The sequence below is a fragment of the Hylobates moloch genome, unplaced genomic scaffold, assembly GCF_009828535.3.
Source record: "Hylobates moloch isolate HMO894 unplaced genomic scaffold, HMol_V3 SCAFFOLD_1, whole genome shotgun sequence".
NCBI lineage: Eukaryota > Metazoa > Chordata > Mammalia > Primates > Hylobatidae > Hylobates > Hylobates moloch.
In genome coordinates, this window is record NW_026652276.1 from 70,086,050 (window position 1) to 70,101,036 (window position 14,987).

General features: G+C 44.5%; 2 protein-coding genes across 2 annotated transcripts in view; one reads left to right on the forward strand and one right to left on the reverse strand.

The window, feature by feature from the left end:
• Positions 1 to 14,987, reverse strand: part of ITGA6 (integrin subunit alpha 6) — a 221,439-nt gene that overhangs the window by 133,651 nt on the left and 72,801 nt on the right. The gene's annotated exons all lie outside the window — the stretch shown is intronic.
• LOC116810659 (glyceraldehyde-3-phosphate dehydrogenase-like) lies at positions 8,180 to 8,845 on the forward strand. The gene has a single exon (XM_032755366.2). The coding sequence runs from the start codon at positions 8,240 to 8,242 to the stop codon at positions 8,843 to 8,845; it is 606 nt and encodes a 201-aa protein (XP_032611257.1). The 5' UTR covers positions 8,180 to 8,239.

Below are 14,987 nucleotides of genomic sequence, written 5' to 3' on the forward strand. Positions count from 1 at the left end.
CCACCACGCCCGGCTAATTTTTTGTATTTTTAGTAGAGACGGGGTTTCACCGTAGTCTCGATCTCCTGACCTCGTGATCCGCCCGCCTCGGCCTCCCAAAGTGCTGGGATTACAAGCGTGAGCCACTGCGCCCAGCCCGGAGTTTCGTTCTTGTTGCCCAGGCTGGAGTGCAATGGTGTGGTCTTGGCTCACTGCAACCTTCGCTTCCTGGGTCCAAGCGATTTTCCTGCCTCAGCCTCCTGAGTAGTTGGGATTACAGGCATCCACCACCATGCCCAGCTAATTTTTGTATTATGGCATCTTAAACTTAATGACAAACAGCATTTCTTCCTTCACATACACAGACTTACCTCCTTTGGCCAACTGGCTTACAGAAGGGATTGTGATGACTACCGGACTTTGGAGCCCTGAACGTTTGCAAAAGGTTGACACACTTAGAGGTAACGGCAGCACCCCCAAATCAGCAAGGCAGACCCATTTCAAACACAGCTTGGTTCGTGTTCTGACAGGGGGACACACAAGATTCTATGAGACCACCTACTTCAGATGTGGGGTGGGGAATGGTTGTCAGGAAGACTTCTGGGAGGAAGTGATATCTTAACTGACACTGAAAGAAAGCGTTGATATTATCTAGCACAACACTACCAAAAGTGTCTTTGAAATCTATTTGAAGCCACCTTTGCAATGATTATGACAGTGAGAGAAATCCAGCATAGCTGACTCAGTCTTGTTGCTAGCCTCAAAGACCGGCTCTCCTTGTTCATTCCTGGGCATAGGCTAAGCTAGCCATGGGAAGAATTTAGTTTACAGTTTAACTTTGAAGAAACGATGATAATAGTCCCTCCCTAAAACTGACTTCCTCCTTGTTTAGGGACTGAAACCACCTTTGTAGGAGTAATGAAAGGCCACAAGATTAGGATAATGAGAGATGCCTGAATTCTGCTAAAATATAGGCATAATTAAACAATAACCAACCATTGTTTCCCAGCTTGCTTTTCTATAATCCCTTACTGCTCAGGAGTCATGTGGCCAGAATTCACAAGATTTGTGACTTCCCCCATTGCCTCTATAGATAACATCACTATTGTAGAACCTAAGATTGGTCTTTTGAGATGTTTTTCAGGCTTTTGCTTTTTTGTGACTGACTGACTTTACCTGGACCTGAGACTGATAACTAAATTTTTCCCATGGTCCTGTGGCTCCCACCCAGAAGCTAATTCAGCATACAAGGACCATTTTCCACACTCATAATTTCATCCCCAATCAGTCAGCAGAACCCATTCCCTAGCCCCCTGTCTACCAAATTATTCATAAACATCCTAGCCTCTGAGTTCTCAGAGAGGCTGATTTGAGTAATAAGCTCCCAAGTTTCCATTTGGCTAGCTTTGAATTTATTATATTCTTTCTTTACTGCAATACTTCTGTCTCAGTGAATTGGCTTTTCTGTGCAGCAGGCAAGAAAAATCTGTCAAGTGCTTACATATTTGTTACCAGTCTACTGTAAGATAAGTACAGAAAGTGGCAGTTTAGAAAGCTTGATAACATTATACATATATAACAAATTCACACATATAACAAATAAGTAATTTTATGTTTATTGACTCTAATAATTTAAAAATTGGGAATGTACTTTATATACCTGGTTTCCCTATTTTATTTTCCCAGGTCATTAATTTTATTGCATTTTACAAAAGTAAGTCAGATTGCTTGAGCTCAGGAGTCCAAGACCAGTCTGGGCAATATGGCAAAACCCTGCCTCTACAAAAACAATACAAAAATTAGCCTGGCCTGGTGGCACATACCTGTAGCTGTAACTACTCAGGAGGCTGAGGCAGGAGAATCTCATGAGCCCAGGAAGCTGAGGTTGCAATGAACCAAGATCACGCCACTGCACTCCAGCCTGAGTGACAGAACGAGACCCTGTCTCAAAAAAAAGTTGTTTACGTTATACTCTAGTAAGTATGCAATAGCATTTTGTCTAAAAAATGCACACATTTTAATTTAAAATACTTTACTGCTAAAAAGTGTTAACTATCATCTGAGCCTTCAGTGAATCATAATGTTGTTGCTGGTGGAGGGTCTCACCTCAATGTTGATGGCTGCTGACTGATCAGAGTGGTGGTTGCTGAAAATTGGGATGGATGTGGCAATTTCTTAAAATCAGATCACAGTGAAGTTTGCCACATTGACTGACTCTTCCTTCCATGAAAGATTTATCTGTAGCATGCAATAGTGTTTGATAGCATTTTGCCCATAGTAGAACTTCTTTGAAAATTGGAATCAATTCTGTCAAACCCTGGAGCTATTTTATTAGCTAAGTTTATGTAATAGTCTAAATCCTTTGTTGTCATCTCAACAATGCATTCACAGCATTTTCACTAGGAATAGATTATACATCAAGAAACCAACTTTATTTGTTCATCCATAAGAAACAACTCTTCATTTGTTAAAGTTTTATCATGAGACTGCAACAATTTCATCACATCTTCAGGGTCCCTTTCTAATTCAAGTTCTCTTGCTATTTCTACCACATCTGTAGTTATTTTCTCCAACGAAGTCTTGAACCCCCCTCAGCCATCTATCAGGGTTGGAATCAACTTCTTCCAAACTCCTATTAATGCTGATATTTTGACTTTCCATGCATCATGAATGTTAATTGCATCTAGAACTGTAAATCCTCTCCAGAAGGTTTTAATTTACTTTGCCCAGATATATCAGAGAAACATCTATGATAGCTATAGCCTTACAAAATGTATTTCTTGAGTAATAAGTCAAATTAACTCCTTGATCCACGGTCCATGGAATGGATGTTGTGTTAGCAGTCATTAAAACAACATTAATCTCCTTGTACATATCCATTAAGCTCTTGGGTGACTAGGTAAAGTGTCAGTGAGCAGTAATATTTTGAAAGGAATCTTTCTTTCTGAGCAGTAGATCTCAACAGTGGGCTTGAAATATTTAGCTAACCATGCTTTAAACATATGTGTTGTCATCAGGCTTTGTTGTTCCATTTATAGAGCACAGGCAGAGGAGTTTTAGCATAATTTCTTAAGGGCTCAAAAATTTTCAGAATGGTAATAAGCATTGCTTTCAACTTAAAGTACCCAGATGCATTAACTCCTAACTATAGAGTCAGCCTGTCTTTTGAAGCTTTGAAACCAGGCATTGACTTCTCTTTGGCTATGAAAGTCCTAGATGGCATCTTCTTCCAGTGAAAGGCAATTTCTTCTATTAGGCTGGTACAAAAGTAATTGCAGTTTTTGCGATTGAAAGTCTATTGTTTAGTGTAGTCACCTTCATCTTAGCTAGATCTTCTGGATCACTTGCTGCAGCTTCTACATCAGCACTTGCTGCTTCACTTTGCACTATTATGTTATGGAAATGGCTTCTTTCCTTAAAACTCATGAATCAACCTTTGCTACCTTCTAACTTTTCTTCTGTAGCTTCCTCACTTCTCTCAGCTTTCAGAGAACTGAAGAGAGTTAGGGTCTTGTACTGGATTATTAGGCTTTGGCTTAAGGGAATGTTGTGGCTGGTTTGATCTTCTATCCAGACCACGAAAACTTTCTCCATATCAGCAATAAGCCTGTTTCGCTTTCTTATCAGTTTGTTTGCTTAAGTAGCCCTTTTAATTTCCCTCGAGAATTTTTCCTTTGCATTCACAACTTGGCTAACTGTTTAGTGCAAGAGGCCTAATTTTTAGCCTTCTCAGCTTTTGACATGACTTCCTCACTAAGCGTAATCATTTCTAGCTTTTGATTTAAAAGGAGAAATATGCGACTCTTCTTTTCACTCAAATACTCAGAGGCCATTGTAGGATTATTAATTAGCCTAACTGCTAATTAGGGAATAGGGAGGCCTGAGGAGAGGAACAGATATGGTGGGGGGTGGGGGCGGGGGGACAGCCTATTGATGGAGGAGTCAGAAAACACACACAACATTCATCAGTTAAGTTTGCCATTTTATATGGTCACAGGTCTTGGTACCCCCAAACGATTACAATAGTAACATCAAAGACATGATCACAGATCACCATAATAGATATAATAATAATGAAAAGTTCAAAATATTGAGAAAATTACCAAAGTGTGACTCAGAGACATGAAGTGAACCCATGCTGTTGGGAAAATGGCACTGATAGACTTTCTCCACAAAGAGTTGCCCAAACCGTCCATTTGCAAAAAACACAGCCTCTGTGAAGCACAGTAAAGCAAAAGGTAGTAAAACGAGGCATGCCTATAGGTAGTTTCTTTGTAATTTCCTCCTCTTAAAAAGAGAATGATAAAAAGCACCTACCTCACAGAATTATTGTGAGGATTAAATGAGATCACATAAGTAAAGTGCTCAGAACGGTGCCTGGCACGCAGCAAGTGCTGTAGGAGCTGTTGCCATCCTTCCTGTTTTCTGGCTAGAGCCTTGGACTAGAATATTATGCAGCTCTGGCCCCCGGGTTATTTCTCTGTCAGCTCAGTGATGGGAGGTCATGGGTTCCTACTCCAGGCCTCCAGCAGTGTGAGATACAGTCACTCACTCTGTCTCTACTTTTCTTCGGGTTTGTTTGCTTTATGGGATGCTTTACTACATTCAAATCCTGAGAGAAAGGGCTTTGATTGGTCCAGCTGGTTTCTATCCTTATCCCTATTGGGTGAACTCTGTTGACAGGCCAGCCAATAGATCAGTGGCCCTTTTGTCAGGTCTTCTCCTAGTCCAGTCAGCTCTCAGGGGCCACAGAGTGATCAGTGAGGGGTGAGGAATCACCTTGGGCTGCCTCCCTCCTTATGCAGAGGGATTTGTCAGGTGACCCTTAGGACACCTCCAGGACCGGAAGGACTAGAGTTCCCGCTGCTGCACCCTCAGCCCCCAAGAAGCAACCCACTTTCTTCTGCTTCCTCAGGTGCCGCCAAGAATCATCAGAGGAAGCCAACCCATAGTGTTGTCTGAAAGCCAGTTTCCAGGAGTTTCTTCCAAAACGCTTATAGAAGGCACCGACAGCAGGGCTGCTTCTCGACTCCCTCTTCCTGGCATAGCTGCAGGCACATTATGTCAGGGGGAACTTTTCCAAAAATTCACATGGAAAATAGCTTTCTTACAGAAAATAATGTGCTTAAAAGGAGGTTTTATTTTCCCCATTTGCTTAATGTCGCTGGCTTAGCATACTGAAGATTGGGCAGTTTTATAAGTGTTGAGAAGATGAGTTTAGGGATCCTGAGTGATAGTATCCGGACTTCATGCTGATGGTTGCAAATGTTTGGACATCTGCAATTTATCAGGCCCTAAGTGAAGCAGACTCGTCGCAGCACCTGCCTGGTAGAATTTTTCCAGCATTGGGACATCTGGGACTGGGTTCTGCTGATACCACATAAATTTCATATCTCTATAAAGCCCTGCCCTGTGGAGAGCTCTTGAAAGGAATAAAGACCAGGAAGCCACATAAAATGTGAGCTCCAGCTTCTGTTAGCCAGGACTGAGAAAGGAAGCAAGCAGAAACAGAGTCCAAAACAGACAAGGCACATCATAATGAACTTATCGAGAGACAGGGCTAATATCTAATAATGGACTAGAGAGTTCATCCATCCATCTGTCCGGGACATGATTCCCAGATAATGAACCCCACATAGCAGGCTGCATTATAGCATTTCTACAGTTCAACAGTTAAGGTGTTGAAAATTATAATCTCCATTTCTTAGTCTAGGGTAATCTTCTGACTTCGTTTAGTTTCTGCATGGAAGTTAGGAGCTAGAGAAGTGGGGAGAAAAATGTATGTGCTTCACAGATAGCATTTGGAGAAGGGAAGGTGGAAGTTTGAATTGGCAATGCAGAAAGCTGGAAAAGGTGCACTGTTGTTCCTGAAGCTGCAGGAGTGAGGACCATGTCAAAGACATGGGGGCACCCAGGTGGGAGCACACCCCCACCTCCCATTTCCTAGGAGAAAACAAGTCAGATAGAACAGAAAAGGCGCACACAACCAGCTCTGGCACACTGTAAAACTTATGCCTCGGTTCTATGTTTTTCTGTGACTATGTAAAGATCATAAAGATCTATCAGGATAGAAAGTCAAGTAAAACAAACTATGTGCCCTCTCAGCTGCCCGAATGTCTTAATCATGCTAGGCCTCTGCTTACACCGGCTCTCCTTCCAGCACCATCGATGCCACTCCAATCACATCAATCTCTTTACCGCCCCCTCATCAAGCCATAGTTTCCCGTATATTTTTCCCATTTGTGTGCACTGCTTCTTCTGCCTGGAATTCTTCTCCCTGCCTTTTCCACACCCCCAGGCCTCAACCCAAGTATTTTGTTTTTCTGGGAAATGTCTTCTGATGGTCCCTTTCACCTCTCCATTTCGGTTGTTGTTTGCATGTAGCACATACTGCTAGCTAGCCCCTAAAATCCATTCTCCCTGGCCAGGCGCCGTGGCTTATGCCTGTAATCCCAGCACTTTGGGAGGCCCAGGCAAGTGGATCATGAGGTCAAGAGATCGAGACCATCCTGGCCAACATGGTGAAACCCCGTCTCTACTAAAAATACAAAAATTAGCAGGGCGTGGTGGCGGGCAACTGTAGTCCCAGCTACCTGGGAGGCTGAGGCAGGAGAATTGCTTGAACCTGGGACATGGAGGTTGCAGTGAGCCGAGATCACACCACTACACTCCAGCCTGGCAACGGAGCAAGACTCTGTCTCAGTAAATAAATAAATGAATAAATAAATGAATAAATAAATAATCCATTCTCCCTGTCTTCCATAACAACAGGGAAGTAGCTAAATACATGGCCACCCTACCGGGGACTGACTTTCCCACACCACCCCCACTCTCAGCTTGCAGCTCTGTGTGCCCATGTGGGGAACGTGAGCAGATGTGATCTGTGCCACTCCCACCTCACTGCATTGCTTTTCTGCTCTCTGTCCCCTTCCTGTGAGCTGGAACATGCATGTATTATGAAACCCAGTGCTCACCATTGCATCAATGAGCTAGCACTAGGTAACAAGCCACCCTAAAACCCAGGCTTAAAATAAGAATCATTTCTTCTCTTGGAGAATTGGCTAAGTGGCTCTGCTTCAAGCTACGGGTCTGGCAGGGCCTGACTCTTGCTGGGGTTGAGTTCTGATCTGTTCCACAAGCGTTCATTTTGAGACCCAAGCTGAAGGGGCAGCAGCTACCTAGGGGAACTTCTTACTGTGATGGCAGGGATGGCAGAGGGTGAGCCTAGCTGTGCAAACACATGTCAAAATTCTGCTTGAGCCACACTTGCTCCCAACCTTGCCTTGGCCAAAGCAAGTCTCATGGTGGAGGCCAAGTTCAAGAGGAGGAGCAGAAAACATCTTTTATGGAGGTTTAGGGGAGGAAATAACTATTTTTGAGCAATAATCTAATCTACCTCAATCATGCAGAGAAGGACAAAGTCTTTGGGTGGAAGGGGAGCAATATGGATTCCTCAATGACTGTGTAAGCACAGCATCCTGCCTACCCACCCTCACTGTTAGGCCAGATAAATTCATTGTTTCTTTAAGCCACAGAATTGTTGGGTCTGTTTGTTAAAGCTGCTTAGCCTTTTACCCTGATGAATGTAACATGGCTTCCACTATAGCACATATTATTTGTTCTTTCTTTCGTTTGTTTTTCTTTTCCTAGTAGAAGTTTTTTGTTTGTTTTGTTGTATGCTTGTTTGTTTTTGAGATAGGGTCTTGCTGTCGCCCAGGCTGAAGTGCAGTGGCACAATCAGGGCTCACTGCATCATCGACTTCCCCTGCTCAAGTGATCTTCCCGCTTCAGCCTCCCAAGTAGCTGTGACTACAGGCATGTGCCACCACACCCAGCTATTTATTTTTATTTTTATTTTAGTAGAGCTGAGGTCTTGCTATGTTGCCCATGCTGGTCTCAAACTCCTGAGCTCAAACAATCCTCCTGCCTCAGTCTCCCAAAGTACTGGGATTACAGGCATGAGCCACCATGCCTCACCAGAAATTCCTTGAAATCAACAATTATGTCTTAATTAATTTTTGAATCCCTAGACCTACCATAGGATCTATTGTACAGTGGGTGAATATTCAATGAAAGTTTGCTAAATGATCAAATGAATTTCCTATTTTCTGTTACTTACACCTGGAAATAAATATGTGTTTAAAAAAGCATTGCTTGTGGTAGTTATGAAAATTACAAAAGTAGGCTCTCTGCTCCTCCTGTTCGACAGTCAGCCGCATCTTCTTTTGCATCGGCAGCCGAGCCACATCCCTGAGACACCATGGGGAAGGTGAAGGTCAGAGTCAACGTATTTGGTCGTATTGGGCGCCTGGTCACCAGGGCTGCTTTTAACTCTGGTAAAGTGGATATTGTTGCCATCAATGACCCCTTCATTGACCTCAACTACGTGGTTTACATGTTCCAATATGATTCCATCCATGGCAAATTCCATGGCACCGTCAAGGCTGAGAATGGGAAGCTTGTCATCAATGGAAATCCCATCACCATCTTCCAGGAGAGAGAGCCCTCCAAAATCAAGTGGGGCGATGCTGGTGCTGAGTACGTCATGGAGTCCACTGGAGTCTTCACCACCATGGAGAAGGCTAGGGCTCATTTGCAGGGGGGAGCCAAAAGGGTCATCATCTCTGCCCCCTCTGCTGATGCCCCCATGTTCGTCATGGGTGTGAACCATGAGAAGCATGACAACAGTCTCGAGATCGTCAGCAATGCCTCCTGCACCACCAACTGCTTAGCACCCCTGGCCGAGGTCATCCATGACAACTTTGGTATCATGGAAGGACTCATGACCACAGTCCATGCCATCACGGCCACTCAGAAGACTGTGGATGGCCCCTCCGGGAAACTGTGGCGTGAATGTCAAGTATAGAAGCCCCGGGTGGGAGCCACCCTGGTTATGTTCAAGAAACAGCGAGGATGCTACTACGGCTGGGGCACACAAGGGGGAGAGTGGTAGGAAATGTCCTTGGATATTGAATTTACCAAACAAGGCAGAAAAAGCCCGAATAGGTTTGACCAGCTAGGGGATTCTTAACACGTATTTAGTCAATGAACATTCAAACAACAGGTTTCTGTGGCTGTCCATGGTTGTGAAATCCATAGTGTCGAAGTAGTACCTGTCTTTGCCTAAGTGTCTTTGTGACAGTGTCCTTGTGCAGTGCTCAGGAATCAGGTGCCCATAGCTCAAACCCATTGATATCCTTGGGTTCAGCTGGGTGCAGTGGCTCAGGCCTGTAATCCCAGCACCTTGGGAGGCTGAGGCAGGTGGATCACCTGAGGTCAGGGGCTCGAGACCAGCCTGGCCAACATTGTGATACCCTGTCTCTACTAAAAATACAAAAATTAGCTGGGCATGGTGGTGGGCGCCTGTAGTCCCAGCTACTCAGGAGGCTGAGGCAGGAGAATTGCTTGAACCTGGGAGGCGGAGGTGGCAGTGAACAGAGATCATGCCATTGCACTCCAGCCTGGGTGACAGAGCAAGATTCTGTCTCAAAAAAAAAAAGATAACCTCAGGTTCATTTGTCCACGCTCCTTCTCCACAAGATAAGTTGGGAAAATTAATATCAATACTCAATCAACATCAAGTTCAAGATGATCTTTGAGGTGTAGTTTTCAGCAGGTTAATGACAGGCATACCTGCCTCTTCCCCATCACTAGGAGCTAGATGGCACTGAACAGGAGAGATGGGATATTAGCATATTCCTGGCTGCCTCTCTGTGAGTCCGTATTGGCCACACATGTACTCACTTAGTTTCAAGCCCACGTGCCCCTCTCTGCCCCACCCTTGCTCCCACCCCATTCTTTTTCCTTTTCAAAGAAAAGCCATAGCCATATTATAATTGTTGCTTTTCTATTGGAGAAGTGATATTATAGATTGGGTAGAAAATGTTCAAACGGAATTTAAAAAATTGAAAGCTTCTGAACATACTGTCTTAACACAGCCTCTTGAGACCTATTAACTGAGTAGAAAGGAAGGAAATTAGCAATGGGAAGGTGGAGTTGAGTGCAGTTTCTCCTGCCTTTTTATATATTCTAGATGGAATTGCTTGGATAATAAAAGTTAAATGTTCTAGGGTAATTGCCATTCCAGTCAATCCTATAAAAACATCATCAGAACTAGGGTTCTGATGTTGTTCCAGATATGGTAAATACCAGAACAGAGGAGGAATTTGGGGAAGGGTGAGCGCGCCCTTTGCTGGATTTTGACCTGTTTGTTATCTGTTGTTATGGATTCTTCAGTGTTCAAATCAGTCTTTCGACTCAGAACTCTGAATCACAGGTCTCTAGATTCCCCAAAGAGAAAGAGCCCCATTCCTTGTGATGTATTAGCCTAGTAAATTATAATTTTATTTGTTCCATTAAGCAGCTGAAGTTCAGCACATTTTTATTCATTTTGTACAATAGGCATTAAATGATTCTGAATGCCAGGCACCTAATCAGATTAAGAAAATCTTCATGTTGGCCAAAGGTTTATGCTTTTATACTGCAGTGAATTTCCCCATCCTCTAATTCTTTCTACTCTACCCCAGCTCAGGGAAGACAGCAAAGCAACCCAAGGCTTTCAGAGATGCCTCCTCATACAAGGTCTTATCAGGTGCTCCCCTCTCCTCTCCAATCTTTCATATTGCTAGTGAGGGTGGGAGAATGGGCCCAGTTACACAAGATTAAAATGGAGACTTAATTGATCAGGCGTGGTGGCTCATGCCTATAATCTCAGCACTTTGGGAGTCTGAGGCAGGTAGATCACCTGAGGTTGGGAGTTCGAGACCAGCCTGACCAACATGGAGGAAACAATGTCTCTACTAAAAATACAAAATTAGCTGGGCATAGTGGCACATGCCTATAATCCCAGCTACTTGGGAGGCTGAAGCAGGAGAATCGCTTGAACCCAGGAGGCAGAGGTTGCAGTGAGCCGAGATCACGCCATTGCACTCCAGCCTGGCGACAGGGCGAGACTCTGTCTCAAAAAAAAAAAAGATTTTACTTTCTCCTTCCACTCAAGAAAAGATCCTAGGTGGATGCATAACAGAGCAGGCACTGTTGAAATCCCTTGAGTTGGACCATGAGGCTTCTGAGGGGCTGGCCCTGGTCCCTGGGAGGATGTGGGAACAGTCCGAGCTGGGGCACCCATGCTAAGCTCAGTCCCTTTGGTGACGGGCTATGCATGAGGCCACAGGATTTGGAGAACTGAGCTTGGCCATGAGCACCAGCCAGTGACCCCACACTAGGGGATTAGGGAGGTGAGGCAGGCAAGACGGAAGCAAGGGGAATGGGCTAACCCCGGGCACTTTATAGCCACATGCCAGCCAAGACTACCTGCACTCATTCTTCCTATGTTAAAATCATTATAGGGATCCTACACACTCATCTGTTTCTATAGTTTTGCATATTGGGTTGTCTAACTTTATTCCTTGGTGGATTCCCTTTAGAAAAATCCAATTTTATCTTAGATTTATGTCACACTGTCTGTTTTGGCTACTTCGTTGCTGGTGACAGATTCCAGGGACCAGCTAGCATTGTCCCACCTCTTAATCATGGTATATGAAGGGCAGGGGTGCTGGTGGGAAGCAACAAGAACACCAGCTCATATTGTATAGCATGGCCTCATATTTTATCACATTTAACCCTTACAACACTGTAAAATAAATATGATGGCCCCTATTTTACACGTGAGGAAACTAAATATAGAGATTTAGAGAAATAAATAGACCATAGATTCCAGGAAAAGTCCAGGGGCACTGGGTCTGATAATGAGGTGAAACCAGAAGGAGGTATTATAGGTTGAATTTGTGTTCCCCACAAAAAGACATATTGAAGCCCTAACCCCTGCTACCTAGAATGTGATCTTATTTGGAGTTAGGGTCTTTACAGATGTCATCAAATTACAATGAGGTCATTAAAGTGAGCCCTAATCCAATATGACTTGTACCCTTATAAAAAGGGGGAATTTACGCCGGGCATGGTGGCTCACACCTGTAATCCCAGCACTTTAGGAGGCCGAGGCAGGCAGATCACAAGGTTGGGAGATCGAGGCGAGGCCATCCTGGCTAACACAGTGAAACCCCATCTCTACTAAAAATACAAAAAATTAGCCACATGTGGTGGTGGGCGCCCGTAGTCCCAGCTACTCAGGAGGCTGAGGCAGGAGAATCACTTGAACCCGGGAGGCAGAGGTTGCAGTGAGCTGAGATGGCACCACTGCACTCCAGCCTGGGCAACAGAGTGACACTCTGTCTCAAAAAAAAAAAAAAAAAAAAGAATGTGGGGGTAGAATTTGGACACGGAGATCAACACCCATAGAGGGAAGACAATGTGAAGCGGCCCTGGGAGAAGAAGGAGAGAGGTGTGGAGCAGATCCTTCCTGCACAGCCCTTGGGAGGAACCAATGCTCCTGCACCTTGATCTTCACCCTCCAGCCTGCAGCACTGTGAGGTAAAAAACCTTCTGTTGTTTAAGCCACCCAGTTTGTGGCGTTTTGTCACGGCAGCCCTAGAAAACTAATGCACGAGGGAAAGAATGGTGGGAATGTGGACACGGATCCTCCGTCTTGGGAAGGGCAGCATGTGGACATCGTTGGGGAAACTTCCCAGCCTCCCAGCCACAGGGCTCAGCTCGGATCACCAGCCAGCACCCTGAGGGAGACTGCACAGGTGGCTCTGAGTTTCACATGGATGAAACGGTTGGCACCCTGAGAGGGAACTCCAGCTTAAGTGACAGCCCCAGGAGCCCCCCTGTACCTGAAAGGTGCTGGCCATTGTGGGCATAAGGACATAAAGGTGAGCTGCACAAGGGAGGGGTGGGTGTGCTGGCGCAGACTTGACCGTGCATCTTGGCCTCCTGCCCTATGACTCCATCCCTTCCCTCACTCCAACTGCCTGGGATCACTTCCCAAATAAACTGGCATGAAATGTGGCTATTCTGAATTGAGCTGTGCTAGAAATAAAAAACATGCACCACATTTCAAAGAATGAACAAAGAACACAAAATCCCTCCTCATATTAGTTTTCCAGGGCTGCTGCAAAAACCACAAATTCGGTAATTTAAAATGATAAAAACTTATTCTTTCCCAGTTCTGGAGGCCAGAAGTCCGAAACCAAGATGTTAACAGAGCCTCCTAATTCTTGGACACCCCCAGGAATTCCCTGGCTTGTGGCTGCATAATTCCCATCTCTGCCTCTGTCTGCACATGGTCTTTGCATCTCTGTCTCTGTATTTCCTCCTCTTCTCTTATAGGGACATTTGTCATTGGACTTAGGGCCCACCCTGATAATCTAGGATGATCTCACCTTGAGATCCTAAGTTTAATTACATCGGCAAAGACCCTTCTTCCAAATAAGGTCACATTCACTGGTTCCAGGGGTTAGGACATGGACACAACTTTTGGAGGACCACATTTCAACCCATTAATACTCCTTAACATATATATATTTTATGTTGATCACATGTCACATTAGTTTACTAGGACTGCCATAACGAAATACCACTGATCGGCTGGCTTAAACAACAGGAATTTATTTTCTCACCACTTAGGAGGTTGGAAGTCCAAGATCAAGGTGCCGGCAGGGTTGGTGCCCCTGAGGCTTCTCTTCTTCACCTGCAGATGGCTATCCTCTTGCTACATTTTCACATGGTCTTTTCCATGTGTGCATGCAACCCTGCTATCTCTTGTGTGTCCAAATCTTCTCTTCTTATAAGAACATCAGACAAATTGGAGCCAGGCCCACCCTAAGAGCCTCATTTTACCTTAATTATCTCTCTAAAGGCCCTATCTCAAATACAGCCACTGTCTGAGGCACTGGGGCTTAGGGCTTCAGCATATGAATCTTGAGGGAGCACAATTCGGCCCATAACACATGGTAAAATTATATTTTGATTATGTTGGGTTAAATGCAATCTATTATTTACTTTTGCATTAAAAAGGAAGGCTGGGGGCATCTTAAACACTCCTTCACAAATTTGCCCAGGGTCTACCCTTATATTTCCCATTTCCCGCTCTCCTCCCCAAACCCTGACCAGGGCAAGGGTTGTTAATGGGAAAACTTGGGATCTGGGCTTTCTGGGCAGTTTTGTGGAGCACCTGGAAAAAGGAAGCTAGGGAGAAGGTCCTGGTGCTGTTATTACTGAGGAGCTTTCCAGGACAGAAAAAGGATACCTAATAACTTGAATGTAAGTACATGTTGTGCAACCACAACTTCACTCCAAATGCACCCTGTATCTGCAAGTCCTGAGTGAAGTCTACCACCTACCCACATGTCTTATATGAGCAGTTTCCTTAAAGAAATCAAGGAAAGAGTCTGGTTGGCATGGGCTGAAGAGGAGAGCAGCCAGAGGTGGGGTGTGTGTGAGCCCAAGGCCAGCTGGAGGAGGCCTTGGAACCACAAGTGACCATGAAAGCCCTGAAGCTTCGCAAGGATCTTTGGGAGGAGGCCTCCAACTTCCCACAGGATGTGTGACGGGGGCTCGAGTTAATTTTATTTTAAATCTCAAAGGACAGGGTGACGTCAACTGACATCTGGGTTGCACTTTTTATCAAGGAGTTGAAATGAAGACACAGGAGGCATGCTTATCAAATTTGTGGAGGACAGGAAGCTGAAAGGAACAGCAAACACCCAATTAGAATCCCCAAAAGTCTCAACAAGCTAGAATGCCAGCCTGAATTTAATAAGAGAAAACTTAATAAGGATGAGGGAATGTCCTGCACTTGAGATAGTAAAATAAATCAATAAACCAAAATAAAACAAACTGTCCATGCAAAACACATTTAAAGGGGTCAGGGGTTTAACTCAGATGAGGGCACCCGAAAAGCTGAATATGAAGCTGTTCTGATAGAAAAATGAGATGCAAAGGAGGGAATAGGTAATCAGTTCCATTTTTCCTGGTTAGACCCCTGGAATATCAACTTCAGGTCTGCCTATTGTCCAGTTAGAAGGATGCAAACCAGAGTGCATTCAGAGAATAAATGGCTAGTGTGATTCACAGAACCCTGGACTGCATAATGTAGGAATAGTGCT